The 27,089-nt window shown below is 48.4% G+C and overlaps 1 protein-coding gene across 4 annotated transcripts in view; it reads left to right on the top strand.

Annotated features, from left to right (window-relative positions):
* Positions 1-27,089, top strand: part of NTRK3 (neurotrophic receptor tyrosine kinase 3) — a 431,855-nt gene that overhangs the window by 111,182 nt on the left and 293,584 nt on the right. For all 4 annotated transcript variants that reach the window (XM_060401597.1, XM_042235650.2, XM_060401599.1 and 1 more), the window contains exons 4-8: positions 9,379-9,447; positions 22,871-23,028; positions 24,023-24,165; positions 24,794-24,935; positions 26,483-26,779. In XM_060401597.1, coding sequence (XP_060257580.1) covers positions 9,379-9,447; positions 22,871-23,028; positions 24,023-24,165; positions 24,794-24,935; positions 26,483-26,779 — 809 coding nt within the window. The remainder of the gene's footprint in view (positions 1-9,378; positions 9,448-22,870; positions 23,029-24,022; positions 24,166-24,793; positions 24,936-26,482; positions 26,780-27,089) is intronic.

Genomic DNA, 27,089 nt, shown 5'->3' with positions numbered 1-27,089 from the left:
GGGGCTGGATTTTAGGGGGTCGGCTCAAGGGGGACCCCTCAGGGGTCGGCAGCAGCCCTAGTAATGAGATGACCCGGAGCTTCCTTCCTTTAAGGAGGCTGAGGGCAGCCACCCTCACTTCGCCCCACGGGGGGCAGCAGGCATCTCTGGTGCGGAAATGGTGTGTGCCAAGTCCCACGTTCAAGATCATGAAGTGTAAGCTCCCTGGTTCTGGGAGAAGCTCCCTGGTTCTGCCAGCCTCCTCTTTCTCTGTGGTTTGTTCCTTTTTAAGCAAATTCTCTGTAGGGTTGGTGCTGCATCAAGGAATTCTTCTTTCTTGGACTTTTCCTCCACATCTGTCAGCGATTTCAAACAGATCTTGGTGTGGCTTAGCAGGGGAGGGAGTTGACTGTCTCCAAGAAGACCAAAGAGATAGTTCTTTCATGGGAAAAATTCGAAAGGCAGAGACAAATCGCTGAGGGGGTGTGGGGTCTTCAGGAAGGAAGAACTGCCTCTTTCATACGCTGCATTCATGGATGGAGAAAGTCAGAATTACATCATGATGATCTCACCAAGCCGCAGCCCCCATGAGCTTGTGAGAGTAGAAGGGGGTGGCCTTTTGTTGTTCTCTGGGTAGCCATGCCTGATGCTTGGAGCTCGTTGTTCAGTCACTCAGTCCTGTCCGACTCTTTGCCACCCCATGGACTGCAGCATGCCTGGCTTCCCTGTCCTTCACTACCTCCCAGAGTTTGCTCAAACTCATGTCCACTAAGTTGATGATGCCATCCAACTGTCTCATCCTCTGTCACCCTCTTCTCCTCCTGCCCTCAAACTTTCCTAGCATCAGGGTCTTTTCCAATGAGTTGGCTCTTTGCATCAGGTGGCCAAAGTCTTGGAGCTTCATATGGTTCTCAGTGAAGTGAAGTCACTCAGTCGTGTCCGACTCTTTGTGACCCCGTGGACTGTAGCCTACCAAGCTCCTCTGTCCATGGGTATTCTCCAGGCAAGAATACTGGAGTGGGTTGCCATTTCCTTCTCCAGGGGATCTTCCTGATCCAGGGACTGAACCCAGGTTTCCCACACTGGAGGCAGACTCTTTAACCTCTGAGCCACCAGGGAAGCATATGGTTCTTAGAATAATGCTTTCTGCAAGCAGCAGGGTGAATCCTCTAGGAAAAGTCGGTGACTGTGGCATTCACAATTGGGATGCCAGCTGAGCACACTCCTGGGTCTCTGTGCTCTCTTGTAACCATCTTTTGCAAGAGGAGACTAGCATATGCCTGGGACAGGAGCTGACTAAGCGGACAGGCCCCAGATTTCATCTTCGTGGCTGGACCCTGATTGGGAAGCTGGTTTCCTGGGGTCGTGAAACATAGGCATAGAGAGGGAGGGACTGAAAATCAAGACTTGGACACTTTCAGAGATCACAGTTGGGTAGTCAACTCTGCTGTCAGGACCTTGGGGGCAAAAGAGGGGCTGAGGATAGGTGTGCTTGTCTGCTGGGGCTGCCATAAGCGCTGCAGACTGGGTGGTCTCGACAGCAGGCATGATGACTGCTTCACAGTTCTGGAGGCTGGGAGTCCAAGATTAAGGTGTCACCAGGGTTCCTCTCTTCTGAGGCCTCTTGCCTCAGCTTGTAGATGCTGACTTTTCCTCCTGGTGTCTTCTTGTCATCTGCCTCCTTGCATGTCTGTGTCCTAATCTCTTCTTATAAGGACACCAACCATATTGGATTAGGATACATGGCCTCCTTTAGCCTTAATTACTTTGTTTTTTTCAAAGATGAAAAAACAATATTTACTTTAATATCTATTGCCATACATTACATTCCCAAATTTCAAAAAAATAAGGTTGTAGGCAGATGAAATTACAAGAAACCTAGCAAAGTGCATCCATAACATCATATTCAGTGATGAAACACTGGATGTTTTTCTTCTAGGTTTAGTAACAAGGAAAAAGCTGTCTTACTTCTACTCAACATCACACTGAAAATCCTAGCTAGTACAATAAGTCAAGAAAAAGGAAAATCAATTGGGCTGGGGGAGGAGCACCCAGGGTTTAATGCAGATTGTGAAAAATATATCCAACTGGATATGCTCAGTGCTCCTGAGGGCTCCATAGCATAGGGATAGCTAGGCACCTGTGGCCAACAGTCCATTCCACACTCGAGTCCTAAGACCCAGGCTGCCCCGGGCCTGCCTCTGCTGATAGGCCAGGAGGCACTGCCACAGTCAGCCACACCCTTAATCTGGGAAGTCCACGGAGGCTTCCATCTTCAGCATCGCTTCGTGGGTGGGAATTAGCGTCTCCTTCTCAACCTTTTTAGCAAACTGGAGGGTCAGCCCCTAGTTGTCTCAGTGTTTGGGGAAAAGAAGTATTCACCTGGTTGGCTTCTTTTGACCGCAGAGTCCATCTTTTTTTATTTTTATTTTTTTAATTGGAGGAACATTGCTTTACAATCCTGTGTTAGTTTCTGATGTACAACGACATGAATCAGCCACATGTGTGCTACATTACTTCAGTTGTGTTCGACTCTTTGCGACCCTATGGACTGTAGCCCACAGGGCTCCTCTGTCCATGGGATTCTCTAGGCAAGAATACTGCAGTGGGTTGCCATGCCCTCCTTCAGGGGATCTTCCTGATCCAAGGATAGAACCCGCGTCTCTCAAGTCTCCTGTGTGGGCAGGAGGATTTTTTTACCACTATGCCACTTGTGAATCAGCCATAAGTATACATATCCCCTCCCTCTTGAACCTCCCTCCCACCCTCATCCCACCCCTCCAGGTCATCACAGAGCGCTGGGCCGAGCTCCCTGTGTTACACAGCAGCTTCCTGCTACCTATCTGTTTTACATACGGTAGTGTATATAGGGGGCTTCCCAGGTGGCCCCAATGGTAAAGGATCTGCCCACCAATGCAGGACACTTGGGGTTGATCCCTGGGTCGGGAGGATCCCCTGGAGAAGGAAATGGCAACCCATTCCAGTATTCTTGCCTGGAGAATTCCATGGACAGAGGAGCCTGGCAGACTAGAGTCCATGGGGTCGCAAAAGAGTCGGACATGACCGAAGCAGCTGAGCACAGTGATCAGTCCAGTTCAGTTTAATCGCTCAGTCGTGTCCCTTTGCGCCCACAGTGTACATATTGTCAATCCCAACCTCCCAGTTAGCGCCCCCCCTTCCCTTGCTGTGTCTTTCTCTACATTTCAGGCTCCATGTTGAGTGACGCTTTTGTTGGATGGTGGGGTTCCCAGGGTAGAGGGTGACATCCTCCCGACTCTTGGGGCTCCATCCTGCTGCAGTTGGGCGTCCCTTTAGGAGGGTCACGGAACTACTTTCCATCCCAAGGCTCCCTCTGTTCACCATGGGGCTAATGCGGGAGGGGCCACCTCAGCCGTCTCCCTCTCAGGGTCAGATTTGGCCATCTGGCCCCTTGTTTCCAGAGCACCCAGGAGCCGCATCGTCGCTGTTCATTACTCTGGGCCCCAGAGTCTGGGCTGTGAGAGGAGCAATAGTGCAGGACAAAATTAATGGCCTTGTTTGGTAGTCTCAGATGAGGGATACAGGGCAAGGTCATGGGGCTTGATTTTGGGAAAGTGTTTGATGCATCATCTCGTAAAATCTTGCTCACCAAATTAATTCCAGCGGTCAGGTGACTTGGAAACTGGCCACGGACTCGAGCAAAAGTCAGAGACGGGTGATAATGGATCTGTGAGGGAGGAGGCGCGGGGCTGCTATGCAGCTCAGAGGCAGTATGGTTCTTAATTAAACCTTTGTCTGATGAGTGGGGTAACCGGCCCATCAATAACTGATGACAGGTGAATACAGGCGAGGCATCAGCTAGAAGGAAGAGCAGGGGCAGTGGGAGGTAGGTGGGTGGTAAGTCTTTGCTTCATCTTTCCGATCTGCACAGCACCGTGAGCACCTATGCCGCTGAGGCAGGATGGCCAGAGGCGTGCCCTGCTTGCCTGGCTGGGGGTGAATATGCTTGCCTTTGCTTGTGTTTTGTGTGTTTGCCTCCGGGCTGGATGCTTCTATTGTGTGTCTCTGGCAGGCCGCGGTGTACGGTTGCCCAGGTTGTGTATACGTGCTCCTCCCAGGACTTGTGCAGCACAGTGTTGCTCTCTCTGGGGACAGGCACTGTGCTGTGTGTCTGTGGGCCTGGGCATTTACATGTCTGTATGTTGGTTGCAAATGTTCCTAGGTATGTCATTTTGTTGCCTGTTGCTGGAGTCTTTACGTTAAGACTGCTCAGAGCTGTTCAACTTTGATTGGCAGCCTCTGAACCTCAGTTTCCTCATCTATTGCGTGGAGATGATAGCAATACCCACCTTGTATGCTGCTGCTGCTGCTGCTGCTAAGTCGCTTCAGTCGTGTCCCACTCTGTGCGACCCCATAGACAGCAGCCCATCAGGCTCCCCTGCCCCTGGGATTCTCCAGGCAAGAACACTGGAGTGGGTTGCCATTTCCTTCTCCAATGCATGAAAGTGAAAAGTGAAAGTGAAGTCGCTCAGTCGTGTCCGACTCTTCGCGACCCCGTGGACTGCAGCCCACCAGGGTCCTCCATCCATGGGCTTTTCCAGGCAAGAGTACTGGAGTGGGGTGCCATCGCCTTCTCCAGAAATGGTTGCTATAAATATTACATGAAATCATAAAAGCGAAAGTGGGTAACCAAGTTGTCATTGTTATTTTGTTGCTGAGTTGTGTCTAATTCTTCTGCGGCCTCATAGACTATAGCCCGCCAGGCTCCTCTGTCCATGGGGTTTTCCAGGCAAGAATACTGCAGTGGGTTGCCATTTCCTTCTCTGGGATCTTCCCAACTTGGGGATAAAACCCAGTCTCCTGCATTGGCAGGCGGGTTCTTTACCACTGAGCCAGTGGGGAGGCCCCAAGTCGCGGAATAGCTGGTACTGAGTGAGCCCTTGGTGAATTTGATCATGGAGATGATGTGGGGAGGCAGGAGGAGGTGAGAGAAGAGGGTCTGGACCCCAGAAGGTGCAGGTGGTTTGTGGACCATCGAGGAGGAGGAAGGGCAGAGGGCAGTCATGGACAAAGCCCTTGAGTCCAGCCACGGCCGCGCCATCTGGCCAAAGAGCTGAAGGAAGGCAGGGGCTCTTTCTCCCCAAGGTGGGGCTTGGTGGGTGGGGGAGGCCTGGGGTGGAGCTACAGAAGGGGCACCCCTGGGAGAGCGGGAGCCCCCCTCCCCTGTATCTGGTCTCCCCGGCCCCGCCCCACCATCTTGTAATAAGGAGATAATGCCATTTCTTATTCTTTATTTGCCCAGAATGCCTGTTATTTTCTTTATTTCAGAATCCAATTTTCTCTTGACATTTCTGCCTAATGTAGCAAAACTTGACCTTTGTGAAAGGACATTGCTGGCAGCCTGCTCCCTGCCTCGGGCCCCCCAAGAACTCTGGGCTGCTCCTCCCTCAGAGACGGGCGAGGGTCCCCACTTTACCTGGACCGCTCCTGGGTCCCCGCCTCCTCCTTCCTGTGGGGGCAGGGGCTGGGCGTGTTTCCCAGGGCGCAGTGAACCTGGGGTTCCCAGCTGCTGCCTCTCCCGGCAGCCGCCACTCAGCTTTAGAACCAGGGACTTTGTTCTAGACTGCGCTGGAGTCGGGCAGAGAGCTCAAGGCCCCAGGGCCTTGTCTAACTCCTGCTGCCTCTGGTGCTGTGTGCGTAAACCAGCAACAAGGTTCTGATGCATAAACTCACCTTTATGGAAACATCAGGGCAGCTGATGGTGATGGAGATACCTAGGGTGATGCCCAATCCTGTTATTCTTGACCCCGAGCTTCAGCTTCAGGTCCACTCCCAGGTGTAAGGTCACGACTCTGATGGGCGTACGTGTCTGATCGTCTGCTCCTCCCTTCCGAGCAGGAGATGCTCTGCTGGGAGCTGGACGCCTGGGTGTCCTCACCTGGTCGTCATGCAGTTCTTCTGTCCCCCTTCCCTTCCAATTCAGAGGGGGAATGAGGCGGTTTGTAGGAAAAAGATGCCGCTGTTAGGGGTTTTGTGAAGCTGAGCATGCGGATGGGTTAAGGTTTACAGGCTTTTTTTTTTATTACAACAGCTAAGGCATGGAAGCAACCTAAGTATTCAATGGCAGATGAATGGATAAAGATGTGCTATATATGCACGATGGAATATTACTCAGTCATTAAAAGGAGGTTTATAGGGTTTTGGTGAGAGGCTGTGTTTTTATTCATGCCAGTGTTCCACAGCCCTGCAGAGAGGAAGTTAGTCGCAGTGTGGGGATATAAGGGACCCTCCTAAAGAGGGCCAAGGAGAGAGTGCTGGGGGTTGGGGAAAGAGTGTGACAGTAAGTTTGGGGTACATCTCCCTGGAGACCTTCCCATTGTCCCCAGTCTCTTGCACCCCAAGAATGGGGTCTTCCTCCCCCACGCAGTCGTGGGCTTTCACCAAGATAGTGCTAGTTGCTCAGTCATGTCTGACTCTTTGTGACCCCGTGGATTGTAGCCCACCAGTCTCCTCTGCCTTCTCCAGGCAAGAATACTGGAGTGGATTGCCGTTTCCTTCTCCAGGAGATAGTCCTTCTCCAGGGATCCAACCCAGGTGTCCTGCATTGCAGGCAGATTCTTTACCATCTGAGCCACCAGGGAAGCCCATGTCACCAAGATAGATCTGCCTCAAATGCGAGGGGGAAGCCCTGTCCTCCAGCTTGTCCTTGGCTTTGAATATCTGCTCCTCCGATGAGCCATGACTACCCTCTGTGACCTCATCCAGGATGAGCTTCTCCTATGGGTTTCAGACCCACGCATCCGGCAGGCTGTCTCACGTCTCTCTGTGGACATCAAACAGGCATCTCAAGCTTAGGGTCTGCAAGGGGGAAGGTCTTGATCTCCATGCCGCTCTCCAGTTGGGATCCTTCTGCAGCCTTGGGCTCATTAAATGACAGCACCACTCTCCTGGGCATTTAAGTCTCCCTCTGTGGCCTGATCCAACCCCACAGGAATTCTGGCAGCTCTCCCTCACCGCCTAGCTTGAATTCATCAGCTTAATCATCTCTGTGCTCTCTTCTTGCCTGGAATATGGCAGCATCTCCTAATTGCTTTTATGGCTTCCAGTCTTGGGTTCCTGTTTTTAAAGATGCTGGTTAGATTATGCCACGTCCCTACTTAACACTGTTTGCCGCTCTCCCATTGTTCCTTCAAGTAAAATCCAGACGCCTTACTTTGGCCCAAAAGGTGGGTGTGGCATGGCCCCTTCTGGGTGCTTACTCTGCTTTTAGTTTTAAAATTTTTTGACCAAATGGCATGGGGATCTTAGTTCCCTGACCAGGGATCAAACCAGCAACCCCTGCTTTGGAAGTGCAGCGTTTTAACCGCTAGACTGCCAGGAAGTCTCCCTCCTATTTATCCTAGACCACATTTTTCCTACTTCCTTTCTCACTGGCCTCCTTTCTGGCCCCCTTATCCCTCTCAGGGCTTTACACCTGACGCTCCCACTGCCTAGAACACACCTTCCCTGGCCCTCAGCTCAGTCTCACTCCTCTTGTCTCAGCTCCAATGTCCCCTCTCAGAGGGCATTTATGGAAGCCTTTGACTTGTGGAATGTTCAGAATGCTTGTTTATGGCGATTATTTCATAGATATATATTATCTTAAACTCATCAAGACATATATATATATTAAATATGGATAGTAAAAAAAGGGGGGGGAGGGAGGGATAAATTAGAAGTTTTGGACTAGCAGATACAAGCTGCTATATATAAAATGGATAAGCAGTAAGGTCTTACACACTTCCAACATAGCCCCGTCTCTCTTCCCCATCAGTTTCTTGCCCCACTTTGCTTAGGCCCTTTATTCTACTCATCACAAACTGCAATTCTCTTGCTTATTCATTAGTAACTTGAACATACGTTCCCAAGAGACCTTATCTACCGTCCACCCCCTCGTTCCTTGGAGACTATATTTGGCTGTGAACAAATATTTGTTCTAGAAGTCCCCTAAACATAGGTGCACTTGTAAGTCTATGCATATGTGTATAAACAGGAGTCTCTGTGCATTTGTTACCAACATGTTTGATAGACATAAATATGCATGTCCTTGTGTGTGTGGGTAGGCATTTACCTCAGTGCAGTCTTTACTGCTCTTCTTTCTCATCACTAGATGAGCCCAGAGTTCCTGGGGTACCACTTTGAGTCCAGCGTCTCCCACTGCTGCCTTGAAGGACTGTTATCACATCGAAAGTTGTTTGTTGAGCCTGGCAAAGTAATAACCGTGGGTGTGTTTCTTCTTTTATCCAGAAGACTAATGACTGCTCCTTTCCCTGCACATCCTAATGAGAACAATTAAATAACCATTAGGAGGAGAACAGAAGTGTGAACAAAAAGGCTGATGTCTTGATCATCGATGGGCAGGGTTGCTGGGGGAGGGACTGGCTTGAAGGGATTACAGATGCGGAGTTTTTTTTTGACTTGTGTGAATGTTAAGAATGTTTGTTGGTAACAGGGCACAATAGCCTCACTTATGCAGGTTGAAGAAGTCCCAGGTATCTATAGTACAGGGTAGGGCATAGTTAACAATACAGTATTGTACACTTACGATTTTGGGAAAAGGGTACATGTTCTATTAAATATTATTATAAAAAAAGGGAGGGGAGAAACTTTTAGGGGTGCCAGTTAAGTTTATGGCACTGTTTATGGCTATCATTTCATATATATATATTATTTTAAACTCATTTAAGACATATAAATATGTACAGTTCTTTTGGTAAGTCAACTATGCCTCAGTAATAAAAAAAGGGAGGTGGGATAAATTAAGAGTTTGGGATTAGCAGATACAAGCTACTGTTTATGGATTAGGTCACTGCAGCTATATAATATATATTTTAACTCACTTTAAGTTAACTGTAAATCAACTGGTAGTAACAAAAAATAGGTGAATTTTAAAATCTTTAAGTGTTTGTGGGTCATATGCACCAGCCCCCAAGCATGCTGTATATGGATAACAATTTTAACAGTCAGCTTCACTCTATCAGAAGGAAATTAACTCAACCTTGTAAATCAACTGTACTTTATTTTTAAAAAAATACTTGCTGGTTTGTACACGCTCTACCCTGAGGGTTCTCTGTCCTCCTGAAAGAGGGTGGGCTTAAAAAGGTGAAATTTTATTGTGATGAGAGGATAGCAGAGAGTGACCAAGAAAATTTTATTAATTTATTTATTTCATTTGATTTGTAAAGTCTTTTCTTTAAAAGGTCTCAGCGTCCTCTCAAGACATGGTCTGTAGCCTGGACTACTGGCCGATGTGCTCTTAGCCGAATGGAACAAAGGAGAAGCACAGCTAAGCCAGGCTCCCAGGAGATGACCATGCCTACCACACAGAGCAAGACTGACTCCAGATCGTCCGTTAATTTTCTTTATTTGTCCATCTTGCAGAAACCTGTCAAGTAACCGGCTCACCACACTCTCATGGCAGCTCTTCCAGACGCTGAGTCTTCGGGAATTGTAAGTTCAGTTTTGAAAACTGTCCACATTGGTGGAGTGGTCGGGTGAAGCCACTGAAGGCCGGGCATACACCTGAAGGGGTTTTTGGGGTGGATGACATGGGTGTACCATGTTCAGTGAGAGGGAGTCACCTCATTCCTTCATTTCTGATACTCTTTCTGGGCATAGTACATTTCAGAAAATAGGAATTTCATCTCTTAGCAGGATGTAGTTTTGTGACCTGTTAGTAGTTAATTAATAACAGTATTGAATTTATAATAATAAAGAGAGTTAGTTTATAATAAATAACATTTGTAATATGTAAATAGATTATTAGGTGTGCTTTCGTTTACATGACCTCTGATTTATCATCACTAGTGTCAACCAAGGTAGGTATTATTATGCTTCCCATAAAAATGCTATCTCCACCCTTTAAGGTGAGGGTTTTTTAGCTCCAGAAAGGCATGTGACACACAGCCAAGATCACCTTGCTAGGGACTGGCAGAACCAGGACTTGGACATAAGCCTTTAGTTTCAGATTGCATGTCTTTTCCACTTCTCATGATCTTCTGTCAGCCGATTTGGCTTGAGTATGGGCATCCTGAAGGGACAAAGCCCGTATATTTATTCAATCTGCCTGTGGACCTAAGCTGAGCCTTGCTGCATTCTGAGACTGATCAGTGTGCTTTTACCCCAGCTAGCCATTTTTCACAAACACATATTGGATGGATGAGTGAAAACTTGTAACCACTGCTGGAAAAAATAACTCATGTTGTCGTGTGAGTCATCAGGGTCAGGTCTGTGCATGAAGGACGGCATATTATGTTGAGAGAACAAATCAGGGAATAAATTGCAAAGGAATTGAGACATGGATGGAATTAGGGACACAGCGTTCCAGAGACACTGCTCACGTGTCTTCTCTTTTACTTGGTGACTCTGATCCAGATTCACTGAATGCAGATTGCTTTCCTATCCTTTACCAAGAGGCAATGAATGACCTTGGATCCCTGCCCAAGCTGTTGTCCTTTCAACTTGTTCTCCCTCCAACTGGTTAAGACCTGAGTTCAAGGATGAGTCATAACCTTTTCTGACCCAGTTGGTGAGGAGGGAGAATATGTACATTTCCATGACAGTCCTGTATATACCTTACTCATCCTCATGGAGTAGATGTCTACATGGTGCTGAAAGAGGCCATTCCAGGGATGGGAAGGGCAGAGAGGGTCTCTTTGACAGTGTTGGAGGGTTTAGGATAAAATCACTTTCCTACCTTAGGACATTGCCCTTCCCACTAGCCTTCTCCTCTGCTACAAACACAATAGCTGTAATGATCAGAGTTCATACATAGCTACCATCAGATGTACATCAATAAAAACTTCTGAGCTTGAAAAAAAGGTAAATATATACTCATGTGCGTTCATGCTAAGTTGATTCAGTTGTGTCTGACTGTTTGCTACCCTATGGACTGTAGCCCACCAGGCTCCTCTGTCCATGGGGTTCTCCAGGTGGGAATAATGGAGTGAGTTGCTATGCCCTCCTTCAGGGGATCGTCCCAATCCAGGGACTGAACCGGTGCCTCCTGTGTCTTCTGCATTGGCAGGCAGGTTCTTTACCACTAGCGCCACCTGGGAAGCCCAAATATATACTCATTAGTTTATAAACACAGAGAAACTGGGCAGTGTCACAGAGACATCTCAGCATTAGGTTTTTCCCCCTGATGCACTTGTGTTCATTCCCATCTTTGAAGGCAGACAAGACGGTAAAGGTAAATGAACATGACTGCTCTGATCACCACTAATGCTGACTTCTGAGATCTTTGTTGCAGACACTGTGCCAAGCAATTGAGTTATGTATGTTATTTAATCCTTAAAACAATTCTATCAGGTCAGAATGACTACTATCACTTCAACTCTGGGGACCCTGGCGGTACTTGGAAAGGCTAAGTATCTTGGTTAGGTCACCTGTTAGCTGAATGGTAGCATATGGACTCAAGATCTTGACTATTACGCTCAGCCATCTCCCAACTTTTCCAGTCTTTTTTAATCCAGGTGTGTTAGTTACTTAGTCATGTCTGACTCTTTGTGACCCCATGGACTATAGCCCACCAGGCTCCTCTGTCCATGGGATTCTCCCGGCAAGAAAACTGGAGTGGACAGCCATTCCCTTCTCCAGGGGATCTTCCCGACCCAGGGACTGAACCCAGGTCTCTCCCATTGCAGGCAGATTCTTAACCATCAGAGCCACTAGGAAAACCCTTCCAATCCAAGGATGGATCCATTCTATGATAATTTTCAAACAAACGTGTGATTGCAGTTTTTCTTTACCTTGCTTTAAGACTGACCAGGGGCCCTGCCCTAAAGGATCTAGTTGGGGGCTGTCTTTCTTGAGAGTGTTTCATTTAGTTCTCCCAAGAACCCAGTCGTTTCATCTATGGGAGTCCAGGGACAGCATCTCTCCAGGGGACCTCTTGGTCTGCCATTGTTGGAATTAGCGAGACAACGTTCAGTGCTCCTTCTAAAAGTCATTGGCTGCTAAATCAATGGTGCGGTGCCCCTGTGACCTGTTTCTTGGAGTTTTAGAAACAGTTGTTCCATGGATATATATTTAAAGAAAATGTCAGATTTCTCCCAGAGGCTCATGGGACTCTGCATTCATCTTTGCTCGGGATCAATACACCAGTGAGCTGGCTGTGACTTATGGCGGAATGAAGACATTCCCTCCAGGGCGAGTCACTGTGGGAGAAGCACCATGTCCACGGAGTATTTTATTTCTGTCATATTGCTAAATAAGAAACGAATTATATTGGAAAATAAAGAAACCCCTCTCTGAGGGAGCAGTCGTCTGATAGGGGTCTTTTTTTTTTTTTTTTTAGAGGAAGAATTGAATGTTGAGGGTGGAAAATTTATCTCTTGGCTGGAGGGGCCGCATGTTGGCTCTTAGCTGTGGTTGTGATTAAAATCCAAACAATCCCAGTTCCTGGCAAATGGAAGAGGGGGTCATATTTTCTTGTCTGACTTCCTGATTAGTCCACATGGCGCCATCTGCCACGAGCCATGTAGACTGCCAGGGTCTGCCCAATGGAGCCTGCGGGCTGGGGTGTGGGGAAGGGTTTTGTAGTTCCAGGAAGAAAGACTGTTGGCCCTAGAGGAGATGGCTCTGTGAGCTGGGGCAGCCAGATCATCGCAAGGGTAGAGGTGCGAGGCTTCCAGCGACCTTCCACAGGAACAGAAGGCTTGAACTGGGGCTTTCGACAGCTTCTTAGCACATTTTATTCCTTCGTGGGGGGGTCTCTGCCTGCCCCAACCAGCCCCTCCTCTGATCCTTGATAGAAGAATGAATGCTGTTGGGATTCCCCGTCAGAAGGCTGAGTGTGTATGGCTTTTCCAGTAGCAGAGAAAGAGAAAGAAGATACGTATACTGAGCCCCTGATGTATACGAGGGCTTCCCCTGGGGCTCAGCGGTAAAGAATCTGCCTGCCAGTGCAGGAGGTGCTGAGACGTGGTTCAGTCCCTGGGTTGGGAGGAAATGGCAACTCACTCCAGTATTTTTGCCTAGGAAATCCCATGGACAGAGGAGTCTGGCGGGCTATAGTCCATAGGGTCACAAAGACATGGACATGAATGAGCGACTAAACAACAGCAAAGTATAAGAGGTCCACTCTCATCTCAGGGAAAATAAGGAAACCCCCCTAACCCTACAGCGGGGTGGGGATGTCCTTATTCTCCAGTTTGACAGATGAGGGGTTGGAGGCCTGGCCAAGCGAAATAACTGATCCAACATCACATGGCAGGTAATGGGAATGAGTACTGTGGTTATTAGCATTGCTAACACCCAGGTCTGCTCTTTTCAAAGACCAGCTCTTTTCTGACCCAGCTTGGCCCCACAGCCCATGTGCTTTGCATCACCGCCCAGAAGCCACTCTCAACATGGCAGCTCCCCTTGGAATCAATGGGGGAAAAACAAAATGGAATCCAAAGGGGGAAAAAAATCCAAACAAGTTAGCATCTCAGGGCCCTCGCCATGTGCCAGACACTTCTTTCACTCATGTCTCATTTACTCTTGTGCGATGAAGGGTATGGTCTTGGCTGAGCACATGGCCCACTGCTTCTCACTGGTCCAGTCCATTTTTTTTTCTTACTGATAAAAACTGGAAGCATCTTTTAAGACTTGCATCAGAGTAGCCGGCAGTCTTCCAATGGCATGGGTTTGGAGAAATTTGAGTTGACATTGCACAGTGCTCTCTGAAGTTTCTGGTTTGGGTAAGATGGTGTCTTCCCATTATGAAGAAGATGGGAACTGTCCATCGAGAAAGCCTAGCAAGAATCAAAGAGATTGCCTCTGAGATAAAGAATGAGTTCGAAAGAAAAGAAGCTTGGATTCTGAATCCCATGATACAATTTAGGCAAAGGCGAGAGGCACCAGAGAATATAAACTCACAGTGCAGAAACCCTTCAGAAATACCCTAAGGACCATTAGTGTATCTCCAACAAGCTTCTCTTTAATACCCTGCATGCACGGAGCACACACCATTAAAATAGATTGGAATATTTCATTTTCTTAAAGCAAAGCGATAATTATGTCTGGTATAATCTGCAGATTTAATCGACTTGGTAAAATATTAACTTGGTTTCGGGGATGGTTTTGTTCTAATCCTGGCACTTTCCTTCTCCCTGTCCTGGCACTGACTGCTTGCCATGGCTCTTCAAGTCACTAAACAAGCTGGTTAAGGGGTTCCCTGGTTGCTCAATGGTTAAGAAGCCGCCTGCCAGTGCAGGAGACTTGGGTTCCATCCTTGGTCCAGGAAGATCCCACATGCCTTGGAGCAACTAAGTCCGTGTGCCACAACTATTAAGCCTGTGAGCCGGAGCCACTGAAGCTTCAGCACCTAGAGTCCCTGCTCCACCACAAGAGAAGCCACCACAAGGAGAAGCCCACACGCAGCAACTAGAGGATAGACCCCACTCGCCACAACTGAGAAAAACCTGTGCAGCAACGAAGACCCGGCACAGCCTGAATAAATAAGTTTCCCAGGTGACTCAGTGGTAGGGAATCCGCCTGCAATGCAGGAGACCTGGGTTCAGTCCTTGGGTCGGGAAGATCCCCGGAAAAGGAAGTGGTAACCCACTCAGATATTCTTGCCTGGGAAATCCCATGGACAGAGGAGCCTGGTGGGCTACAGTCCATGAGGTCTCAAAAGAATTAGACATGACTTAATGACTAAACAACCAACAACAGCAAAATAAGTAAATAATAATACTGTTATCATAGTAATAACCTGACCTCTTTATTACCCCTATAACTTCAGAAAACATGTTAATATAGATCACCACTAATCCTCACAGGAAGGAAGATTGAACCCACTTGCTTCCCTTTATAGAAGTTAAAACAGAGCCTTGCAGAATGAAGTTACTTGCTGTCTTCATATCCTAGGGCTGCCTTAACCTAGTTCCACAAATTTGGTGGCTTTGAACAGTAGGAAATGATTCTCTCCCTGTTCTGGAGCCCAGAAGTCCAAGCTCAAAGTCGCAGCAGGACACACACACTGCAGAGGCTCGAGGGAGAGCCCTTCCTTGCCTTTTCCAGGGCCTCGTGGCCTCTGGTGGTCCTCGGCTCGTGGTAGCACCACTCCAGTCTCTGCCTCCGTCTTCACGTGGCCATCTGGCCTGCCTCTCTGTCTCTGATCTTTCCCTCCCCTCTCGCTCTCTCTCTGGCTGCTCGGCATGGCATGTGAAACCTCCCTGAGCAGGGACTGAACTCAGGCTCCCTGCAGTGACCGCTGGGGAAGTCCTTTCCCTCCTTCTTCTTCCATGGATACCGGTCATTGGGTTTACGGCCCACCGTATCCCAGTGTGATCTCATTCATGATTCAACTTGATTATATCGGCAAAGACTCTGTTTCCAAGAAGGTCACATTCCCAACTCCCGGGACTCGAGGCTCTGGTAGAGGAGGGGACATGCTCCAGTCTCCTGTGGCCCCCAAGGTGACATGGCTGGCTCACTCAGCTCTTCGGGCACTCTTTTAAACAATCGGGATGCTGGCATCTTCAGGTGCCCTTTGGGCACATTTTCTTCTGTGACAACAGATTTGGGTCTCTTCCCCATTTTCCACTACCTGGCACCAGGATTGCCAGCCACAGCACCAATACTGCGGAGGGGAGAAGAAAACCAGAGTGAAGACTGGCGGGGAATCAGTGTTTTCTAAACACCCAGTCTTGGCGTTAGCCAATGCCAAGTGTCTCTGTGCACAGACTCAGATGAGGCTGAGTTAATCTGCAGGAAGCCCCAGGGGCCCTGCAATTAGGCCCCGGGCCATCTTGGGGCAAGGGCTGGGTGTTGGTAATCTGCGCTCTGAAGCAGCTGCTGCTGTATTATTCATGGGGCTGCCTGCATTATTGATGGAGCCCGGGAAGGCTGGCTTTAGGCTCCAGGAGTCTGCCCCTGAAGCCCTGGCTGAAGGCCCCACTCTTCCAGGCCGGATTGGGTGGGAGAACGGACAGCATCCTTTAGACCCAGGAGTTGCCCTTCTTTGCTTCTGGCCCATTTCACTGATTTCTTGGTGTTTTAGAAAATGATTTTATTAATTAGCCTATCTGGGGCCTGTGCTGGGTCTTCCTTGCTGTGCGGGCTCTTCTCTAGTTGTGGCGAGTGAGGGCTGCTCCCTAGTTTCGCTGCACGGGCTTCTCACTGCGGTGGCTTCTCCTGTTCCAGATCACGGGCTCTGGGGCACTTGGGCTTCAGTAGTTGCGCTTTCTGGCCCCAAGAGCACAGGCTGAATAGTTGGTGACGCATGGGCTTAGTTGTTCCAGCGCATGTAGGATCCTCCCAGATCAGGGGTCGAATCCATGTCTCCTGCATTGGCAGGCGGATTCTTTACCCATGAGCCGGCAGGAAAGCCCCCACTGCGCTATTTAACTCTCGTATCCAATTATGAAGATGACAGTGGATTTGCTCAGTGAGATGCTTGGTGCACTACTGTTCTGAGTCTCAACATGCTCTCTGCCTTGTGTATGTCTCACTGTCCAGGACGAGGGTCCAGAGGGATGCAGGGAGAATGCAGGGTTCTTCTGCGGTTTTCAGGAGACTCTGGGTTGGAGGAAAGGAACACGTCTTGTGGTTCTTGCCTTCTAGAGGAGAAAGAGGGAAGGAAATAAACAAGCCATTAGCATGCCTGTGCCCGGCAGGGTCTTAGCCATGCCCCACGTGTCTCATCAGCTCCTCCTTCCAGCCTCAGGGTGCTGAAGCATCAGCCTCCTTTCTGGGGGACACTCCTAAGATGTGGGGAAACACAGTAGTGCAGGGCTCAGAAAGAGGCAGAACTGAAGAAAGCACATGTGACCTGAAGCAGCCCGGCCAAGCCTCTCACTTGTCTAGTATTTTCCACCCAGGTGGGTAATTTGTATTTTTACAGCTACTTAATAATGAATGACCACATCTTGTCAAGTAAGCAACTGGGAAAAATCAGGCTGACCTGGTTCAGTTTGCATATATTCCAGCATCTGGACCCTCAATATCCTTCCAACAGGGCTGACAGGCCTCTCCTCTCAGCCCCTGCAGTATGAATCCCAACCAGTTCTCCGCTTCCCTTCCCCCAAGGCAGGCTGGGCAGTTTCTTCCCTCCAGAAAAAACCTCTCTGGTTTTCTCCTGTCTACATTTTCTCTATTTTCTTTCTCATTTCTCAGCCACTGCACATGCATCTATCTTAATCCCAGGGCAAACCCCCCGAGGGTCCTTAACTTCATCCCTCACTTTCCTGCCCTAGGACCTTCCCTTCCCCTCCCCACCCCCTGGCCCTACCCCCAACCCCGGCCCTGATATGTTTCCCTTCTTCCTTTCCACTGGTTTCTTCTCTTCTGTTTTTCAACCAAAGACATTTCTCTCCACCATTAACTTCCTGTGCCCTGGAGCATGAAGCCTTGGGGTCATATTTTACCCTTTCCTTTCCTTCTACCTCCAATGAAACATCAAACACCACCTTATCTTCCTTTATGATGTTTGCTCCATTTTTCCCTTCACTCTCCCTAATTTGATTGCAGAATTCCAAATTTGAATGGAGAGTTTTCCAAATTTGAATGCAGAGTTCCAAATTTGAATGCATCCTTTTGAATGAAGAGTTCCAAAGAATAGCAAGGAGAGATTATAAAGCCTTCCTCAGTGATCAATGCAAAGAAATAGAGGAAAACAATAGAATGGGAAAGACTAGAGATCTCTTCAAGAAAATTAGAGATACCAAGGGAACATTTCACACAAAGATGGGCACAATAAAGGACAGAAATGGTATGGACCCAACAGAAGATATTAAGAAGAGGTGGCAAGAATACACAGAAGAACTGTACAAAAAGATCTTCATGACCCAGATAACCATGATGGTGTGATCATTCACCTAGAGCCAGACATCCTGGAATGTGAAGTCAAGTGGGCCTTAGGAAGCATCACTACAAACAAAGCTAGCGATGGTGGAATTCTAGTTGAGCTATTTCAAATCCTAAAAGATGATTCTGTGAAAGTGCTGTACTCAATATGCCAGCAAATATGGAAAACTCAGCAGTGGCCGCAGGACTGGAAAAGGTCAGTTTTCATTCCAATCCCAAAGAAAAGCAATGCTAAAGAATGTTCAAACTACTACCACACAATTGCACTCATCTCACACACTAGCAAAGTAATGCTCAAAATTCTCCAAGCCAGGCTTCAGCAATACATGAACCTTGAACTTCCAGAAGTTCAAGCTAGATTTTAAAAAGGCAAGGAACCAGAGATCAAATTACCAACATCCATTAGAGCATAGAAAAACCAAGAGAGTTCCAGGAAAACATCTACTTCTGCTCTATTGACTATAACAAAGCCTTTGACTTTGTGGATCACAACAAACTGTGGAAAATTCTGAAAGAGATGGGAATATCACACCACCTGACCTGCCTCCTGAGAAAACTGTATGCAGGTCAAGAAACAACAGTTAGAACTGGACATGGAACAACAGACTGGTTTCAAATAGGAAAAGGAATACGTCAAGGCTGTATATTGTCACCCTGCTTATTTAACTTCTATGCAGAGTACATCATGCAAAATGCTGGGCTGGAAGAAGCACAAGCTGGAATCAAGATTGCTGGGAGAAATATCAATAACCTCAGATATGCAAATGACACCACCCTTATGGCAGAAAGCGAAGAAGAACCAAAGAGCCTCTTGATGAAAGTGAAAGAGGAGAGTGAAAAAGTTGGCTTAAAACTGACCATTCAGAAAACTCAGATCGTGGCATCTGGTCCCATCACTTCATGGCAACAATGGGGAAACAGTGGGGAAACAATGGAAACAGTGAGAGACTTTATTTTCTTGGGCTCAAAAATCACTGCAGATGGTGATTGCAGCCTTGAAATTAAAAGGCACTTGGTCCTTGGGAAAAAAGCTATGACCAACCTAGATAGCATATTAAAAAGCAGAGACATTACTTGCCAACTTTGTTACTTGCCAACAAAGGTCTGTCTAGTCAAAGCTCTGGTTTTTCCAGTAGTCATGTATAGATATGAGAGTTGTACTATAAAGAAAGTTGAGCACTGAGGAACTGATGCTTTTGGACTGTGGTGTTGGAGAAGACTTTTATAGAGTCAGTCCTTAATATTCATTGGAAGGACTGATGCTGAAGCTGAAACTCCAATACTTTGGCCACCTGATATGAAGAACTGGCTCGTTTGAAAAGACCTTGATGCTGGGAAAGATTGAAGGCAGGAGAAGAAGGGGACGACAGAGGATGAGATGGTTGGATGGCATCACTGTCTCAATGGGCATGAGTTTGAGTAAACTCCAGGAGTTGGTAATGGACAGGGAAGCCTGGCATGCTGTAGTCCATGGAGTCGCAAAGAGTCAGACATGTCTGAGCAACTGAACTGAACTCAACTCAACTCCCCCAATTTTACCTCTCTATTCCAGGCTCTTAGTAACTGAGCAGCAGTTCTCTCATGGTGGTCCAGGGTCCCAGGGATCCCCAAGACCTGTACTGGCAGATCATAAGGTTAAATCTATTTTCATAATAATCCTGCAATGTTATTTACCTTTTTTTACTCCCACGTTCACAGAAGTTTTCTAGAGGCCACGTGATGTATGCTAACATCCTTCCTCTGATGCTCAATGGAGTTTTTGCTAATGCATTCTTGTGTTTTAATATTCTCCCAGTTTTAATTTCTAATATGGTAAATTATGATAAGTATGATGCACCTACAAGCTCTTTGAGACCCTCAGTCATCTATCAGGGTGAAAAGGAGATCTGAGACCAAAAGGCTGGAGAGCACTGACCTGGAGCCTGCCAGCCTGAATGGTGCCTATGTGTGCGTGAGAAAAGATGCCTCTTCTGGGCGGATAGAGCCCCATACTTGGCACCAGGTCTGGTCAAGGGCGTGCAGGCTGGATTTCATCCCTATTCCTCCCTTTGGCTGGGTGCTTTGAGACATGTACAAACTTCCCCTCTGTACACCGTGACCCTGTGTTTCTTTGACGTCCTAATTCACGTCCGAGTCTCCGGCCCGCCTCCTCTCTGGGTCATCCTGTCCAGCATTGTTGGATTGCTCTTGCAATTTTGTTCACATCACTGTCCAACTACAAGGACTCCAGTGGTGCCCACTGCCTTCTGGATGCATTTCAAGCTTCCTGACGTGGCCATGAACGTCCTCCACCATCTGGCTTTCACTTGTCCTTCCAGCTTCATTTCCTGGTGCTCCTTGACACAAACTCTGTGCCTTGGTGCAACTTTATTTCTCTTGTCTTCACAGTCCAGTCAGTAACAGGCCCTCTAATTCTTTCCCTAGTCACCCCTCCACAAGCCCCCAAAGTCAGGGGTCCTGCTTACTCCTCTTAGAATCCCCTGTCTAGCAATGCGCTGCCCGTGATAGATGATGAGGAAGGGGCATGAATTTTGGAGTCCAGCAGGCTGAGATTTGAGGCCCTGAGGCTTCCCCTATGACTCAGCAAGTAAAGAATCCCCCTGTAGTGTAGGAGACACAGGAGATGGGTTTGATCCCTGGGTTGGTAAGATCTCCTGGAGGAGGAAATGGCAACCCACTCTAGTATTCCTGCCTGGAGAATTCCATGGACAGAGGAACCTGGCAGGCTACTGTCCATGGGGTCATGAAGAGTTGGACATGACTGAGCACATCAATTCACTGTCACACACCAGCCGAGGGACTTGGAGCACGTGACTTTACTCTTCCAAACATGAGAGGGGGAGTCCCTCGTCTGTGTGGTGATGGGACTTGGCTGTCTCTGAGTGTAGTTGTGAGAGGCAGATGCTTGATAAAAGTTAGTTTTTATCTCCTTTGCTGAATGAGTGTGGTGTGTAGAGAAAAATCACGGGCACTTTTAGACCAAGAGGATATCATGCGGGGTGTTTGCACGTGTAACATTTGCTGTCCTGTTGGCTGGAAAACACTGATTCCTGCCCCCGTGGGCCTCTCTTTTCTTCTTTTATTTTAAATGTTATTTATTTATTTTAATGTGCTGCATCTTTGATCGTCGTCGTGGCATTCAGGGTCTTTAGCTGCAGCATGTTGGGATCTAGTTCCCTAACCAGGGATGGAACCCAGGCCCCCTGCGTTGGGATCATGAAGTCTTGGACACTGGACCACCAGGGAAGTCCCTCTCATTTTTTTTTGTTTTTCCTGAAAGCTGGTTGAGGCTGATGCCTGCTTCACTGCTTTGGAATTTGCCTATCTTAGTGCAGTTACCCAAGCGCCCCTCCCTCTGGGTGTCAATAGAGTCATCCCCATACTGGCCCACAAAGAGAATCATGTTCCCCTGAGTGATCCAGGCCTTCCGGTTTATCAAGTGCCCTTGACCTCAGGAGTTTTACATCAGCTAATGCCCTTCAGTTTGTCCGCTAATAACTCCCTTCTGGAGGGGTGGTGAGGAAGGCCTTGAACTTGACTCTTCCTCCATTAGATGGTCATCGTCACCGAGATGAATGCTCCCGGGAAATAGGGACTGATTATTCATTTCCATTTCAATAGCACTCACTCCAGGCAGAGCCAAACATGGAAGAGGTGCTTATTAAGGATTTTGTTGACTCTATGAAAGAATAAAACTGGTCCCAAGATGAGAAAAACGGCTTTGAGAAAACGTTGGAAATAGCTAACCACCTTCTCTCCAAGGAGAAAAGCTTCTCCCTTCCTTTCTACTTACCTTCCTTCCATTTTTCTTCCTCCTTTTATTCATTCAACAGGTGTTTAAGTACCAGGCTTAGTTTTAGCTATTGGGAATACAGCAGTGAACCTAATAGTCAATGTCTCTGACTTTGACGGAATTTAATTTTTATTTATGGAGATAAAGCAAATAAATATTTATTTTTTAAAACTTTTTTCTGTATCTATTCTATATATAATAGTTGGCATCTGCTAGTCCCAAACTCCCAAGCAAACAAATAGATATTTAAACTGATGCTGGGCAGTGACAAATCCTAGAAGGAAGAAAATAGGTGAGGAGCTGGGCAGTGTGAGGGCGTGGGTTGAGGCTGGCTTTCCTACAGAGGTGGTCAGAGAAGGCCATAGGAGATCGAGGGAGCTGATCTCACAGATATGTTTGGGTCCAAACTCTCTAGACAGAGAGGACAAGAGGTGCAAAGGCCCTAAGGCAGGAGCATGCAGGTCCTCCTGCTGACCTTGACCCACAGCAAGGTCAGTGTGGCTGAAGAAGAGGAGGGGAGGGTGAGGCAGGCAATGAGAGATGACAGAGGGTGGTGCCAATTCCATAGGTCTTTGCCTTTGACTTTCAATGAGTTGGGAGGCCACTTGGAGGGTTTTGAGGATAGGAGCTTCCCAAAATGACATATTTAAAAGGTCTGTTTGCCAGATGAGTTAAGTGGAATGGATTTTCTTTTTAATAAGTTTATTCATTTAGAAACTATAAATTTGTGAACTTCTATAAAGTTACTTCTTTAATTGTTCGGTCACTCAGATGCGTCCAGCTCTTTGCAACCTCATGGACTGCGTGCAGCATGCCAAGCTTCCCTGTCCTTCACCATCTCCCAGAGCTTACTCAAACTCATGTCCATAGAGTCAGTGCTGCTATCCAACCGTGCCATCCTCTGTCACCCCCTTCTCCTCCTGCCCTCAATCGTTCCCAGCATCAGGGTCTTTTCCAATGAGTCAGCTCTTTGCATCAGGTGGCCAAAGTATTGGAGCTTCAGCTTCAGCATCAGTCCTTCCAATGAACATTCAGGACTGATCTCTTTTAGGATTGACTGGTTTGATCTCCTTGCTGTCCAAGGGACTCTCAAGAGTCTTCTCTAGCACCACAGTTCGAAAGATCAATTCTTTGGTGCTCAATACTTCTTTAGAGACGCTGCTAAAAGCCTTCTCTCATGAGTATGAGGAGCAGGTGGGGACCCTCGGCTTGGCTTCAGGGCCCTGGGAGGGAGCGGGGCCTCCCTTGGCTCAGGGGTTCCCTGAACTTGCATCTTGCCCACAGGAGGTTGGAGCAGAACTTCTTCAACTGCAGCTGTGACATCCGCTGGATGCAGCTGTGGCAGGAACAGGGGGAGGCTAAGCTCAACAGTCAGAACCTCTACTGCATCGGCCCCGACGGCTCCCAGCTGCCACTCTTCCGCATGAACATCAGCCAGTGCGGTGAGTGAGCCCCCCGGCCCGGCTGGCTCCACGCCGACCTCCCACGGACCCAGGGACGGTGCGGCACGTCAGTAAAGGAAGCCAGGGCATTCCTTCCCCACCGCCCTCCCAGCCTCGAATTCTCCACACTGGCTGCGGATCTGGCTGCCCTCTTACTTCCTGCTCGCTCCTGTCCCTTCATGAGCCAGCTGTGGGAAGGTTGGTTTCAGGCAGCGGTCCCCAATCTTTTTGGCACCAGGGACTGGGTTCGTGGAAGACAATTTTTCCTTGGCCGGAGGATGGAGGGCCTGGGGGGAGGATGGCATGGTTTGGAGATGATTCAAGCACATTACATTTGTTGTGCACTTTATTCCTACTTTATTACATCAGCCCCACCTCAGATCATCAGGCATTAGGTCCTGGAGGCTGGGGACTCCTGGTTTCAGGGATGCAGAAAAGGGTTACGTGTGCCCTCTTTGTGATTGGACCAGAGTCCCTGTACCCTGTCAGTTTCTTGTTATGTAAACCTGAAGGACTGCAGGTCCAGGTGTGGTCTCCTGGTCTCCTTTATCAGGACATCTAAGGGACTTTTAGAGAAGCAGAGGTGTGTGCCTGATCACTCATCTCTGACTTGCGAGATCAGAGATGTCTGGGGATGAGTTTGGAAATCTGAATTTCTAGGGAGCTCCCCAGGGGAGTCTGAAGTGGATCAAAGTTTTGAGAGCCAGTGCCCAAAGTGGAAGATGCCATTTGACATCATTGCTAGAGCTGCCTTCCTTGAGCAACTGTCCTGCCCTCCAACCCTGCCCCCCATCCCCTCCACCAGTCAAGCTGCATGGGCTCACGTCCTGAGCTGGTGTGAGGCTTCTGAGACTTGGGGTACTTTAAAGAGGTCAAGCAGGTTGTGTTGGAGTGAGTATTAGACAAGGCAGGCAGTGCCACCATTGCCCTCGGGGACTGAGTTTTGGTCACAAGCTCTTCCTTATCCGTTCGCCCGCCCTGTGCTCCCTCCCAGACCTCCCTGAGATCAGCGTGAGCCATGCCAACCTGACAGTGCGAGAGGGTGACAATGCTGTCGTCACCTGCAACGGCTCGGGCTCGCCCCTGCCCGATGTGGACTGGATGGTCACCGGGCTGCAGTCCATCAACACCCACCAGGTAGGCGTCCGAGCCTTGGGCCCTGTCCCCTAGTAGTCCTGATGAGCTGGATCAGGAAGAGAAGCAAGAAATGTAAGAATAAGAAAGAAGAAGAGGGGAAGTTTGTGCTCCTCTCTCTACAAGAAGAAAGGCGGAGACCTGGGTGCCACCCAGCTGCAACTTTTTCTGGCCAAATTGATCTCAAACAGACTATCAGCATCTCTGTACCTTACCTTCCTCATCTGTGAAATGGGTATAATGCTGCCATTCGCCTCATGGAGTAAGTGTGAGGGTTACCTGAGCTCTTGACTGTAGAGAGCTTGGCCTTGGGTCAGCGTGCCTTCACCGGAAAGCCCTCCTTCACTTTCTGCCCATCTTTCCTTTTGATTCCTGAAGGTGCTGGGGAGTGTGGTGGGGGAGGCTTGTGGAAACTGTTTGATTATTGCCTTTGTTTTGGTGCCATCATCTACTTTTTCTGTTTTGAATCTTTTTTTAAAATTTTTATGTGGTTAAGTATACATAACTTAAAATTTACAGTCTTAAACATTTTCTTAGTTATAAAATATTAGCTCTATGACCTGTGCTATACAATATATCCCTGTAGCTTATTTTATACGTCTGATGGTTGTCTGTTTTCTTGGGGTTTTAGACAAATCTGAACTGGACCAACGTACACGCCATCAACCTGACGCTGGTAAATGTGACGAGTGAGGACAACGGCTTCACCCTGACGTGCATCGCTGAGAACGTGGTGGGCATGAGCAATGCCAGCGTGGCCCTCACTGTCCACTGTGAGTGGACGCCATTGTGGAGGGCGGGTGGGACCCTGGGGATCTCGGCACAGAAGGCTGGGACAGGGTGGGGCCACTGCAATGAGCGTGGTCCACCAGGGGGGCAGAAAGACTCCTGTGGGGCAGTACAGGGCAAGTCAAGTCAGTCCTTGGTTCGTAACCCCAGAAAGCATGTCCCTGTCCCTCAGAAGGTGCTGTACCTCCAACTCAGATCTGCTCACTCCTAAGTTGGCCCAAGTCTGCCTTTTGTTAAACCTCTAAAAGTTCTCTGAGGAGCTACTCCATAGAGACAGGGAATGGGCAAGCATACATATGAATTGTTTTGGCTGGGAAATACATGTAGTCACACACTTCTTGGTAAATTACTGCTGCTGCTGCTGCTAAGTTGCTTCAGTCGTGTCCGACTCTGTGTGACCACATAGATGGCAGCCCACCAGGCTCCCCTGTCCCTGGGATTCTCCAGGCAAGAACACTGGAGTGGGTTGCCATTTTCTTCTCCAATGCATGAAAGTGGAAAGTGAAAGTGAAGTCTCTCAGTCGTGTCTGACTCCTAGCGACCGCATGGACTGCAGTCTACCAGGCTCCTCCATCCATGGGATTTGCTAATCACACCAAAAAAAAAAAAAAAAAAAAAAAACCACACACAAAAACACCAGATATCTGAAATTAATGACTTGGTGCTTATTTATGCAACAAATGCAAGCATCTGGACTCATTGAATAACCTTTAGTATGGAATTTTGGTTCTCTTTTGGCTTAATAAGATGCTTTTAAGGGAAGTTCTAGTGGGACTTCCCTGGTGGTCCAGGGGTTAAGATTTCGCCTTCCAGTGCAGGGGGTGCAGGTTCAATCCCTGGTTGGGGAACTAAGATCCCACTTGCCTTGACACCAAAGCAAAAAACAGAAGCAATGTTGTAACAAATTCCATAGACTTTATAAATGGCCAACAGAAAAAATCTTAAAAAAGAGATAAATTCTGCCAACTTCTCTTACATTCTTAGCCTTCCTTTAGCCAAGAGGAACTCATCTCTTTAAGGAATTCTTAGACACTATAGTAGACTGAATGTTTATGCCCCCCCAACAAAGGTCATGAGAGGGACCCTCCAGCTGTAGTGGACCCAGGAAGCTCCAGTGAAGACAGACATCTCTTCACCTCTTTGGGGGTGGTGTTGGTGTTGATGGGGAGTGGGGGACTTCTGATTCCCTTAGTCTTTTAGAGCTGATGGGGAAGAAATGGGGCTTCCCAGGTAGCAGTGATAAAGAATCTTCCTGCTCATGCAGGAAATGCAGAAGACAAGGGCTAGATCCCTGGGTTGGGAAGATCCCTTGGAGAAGGAAATGGCAACCCACTCCAATATTCTTGCTGGGATAATCCCATGGACAGAGGTGCCTGGTGGGGTACAGTCCATGGGACTGCAAAAGAGTCGGACAGGACTGAGCATGCATGCATGCCTGAAGAATTGGGCTGCCCGCCCCAGCTCCAGGAAGGCTGCTCCAGGACATGGGAGATTCCATGGCCTGGGCTTCAGCTGGCCTGTCCCCTGGCAGACCCCCCGCGTGTGGTGAGCCTGGAGGAGCCCGAGCTGCGCCTGGAGCACTGCATCGAGTTTGTGGTGCGTGGCAACCCGCCGCCCACGCTGCACTGGCTGCACAACGGCCAGCCGCTGCGTGAGTCCAAGATCATCCACATGGAATACTACCAGGAGGGCGAGGTCTCCGAGGGCTGCCTGCTCTTCAACAAGCCCACCCACTACAACAACGGCAACTACACCCTCATCGCCAAGAACCCCCTGGGCACCGCCAACCAGACCATCAATGGCCACTTCCTCAAGGAGCCCTTTCCAGGTGAGGGTGGAGCTGCCCTGGAGTGGCTCATACCTCCAGGCACTCAGGGGGGTTGGGGTGTGGGGGCTTGAGGGGAGAAGCAGCATCAACACGGATACCATCATCACCAGCAACCACACACACTTTGGAACATCTTCGGCCACCACCTGAATTTTATATAAACTAGATAAAGTCTCTGATGTTAGCAGTCACAGTAAAAGCCAAGATCCCTTGGAAATACACAGCTATGCATATAAGGGTATATGGTGTTATGGTAGAGTAAGTAGGGACTTGAGAACTGGGTCAGAATGGTGGAGAATTTGGACCCAGT

The sequence above is a fragment of the Ovis aries genome, chromosome 18 (genome assembly GCF_016772045.2).
Source record: "Ovis aries strain OAR_USU_Benz2616 breed Rambouillet chromosome 18, ARS-UI_Ramb_v3.0, whole genome shotgun sequence".
Lineage (NCBI taxonomy): Eukaryota > Metazoa > Chordata > Mammalia > Artiodactyla > Bovidae > Ovis > Ovis aries.
Note: the sequence above shows the minus strand (reverse complement) of the source record. Positions and strands in the feature narration are given on the sequence as shown.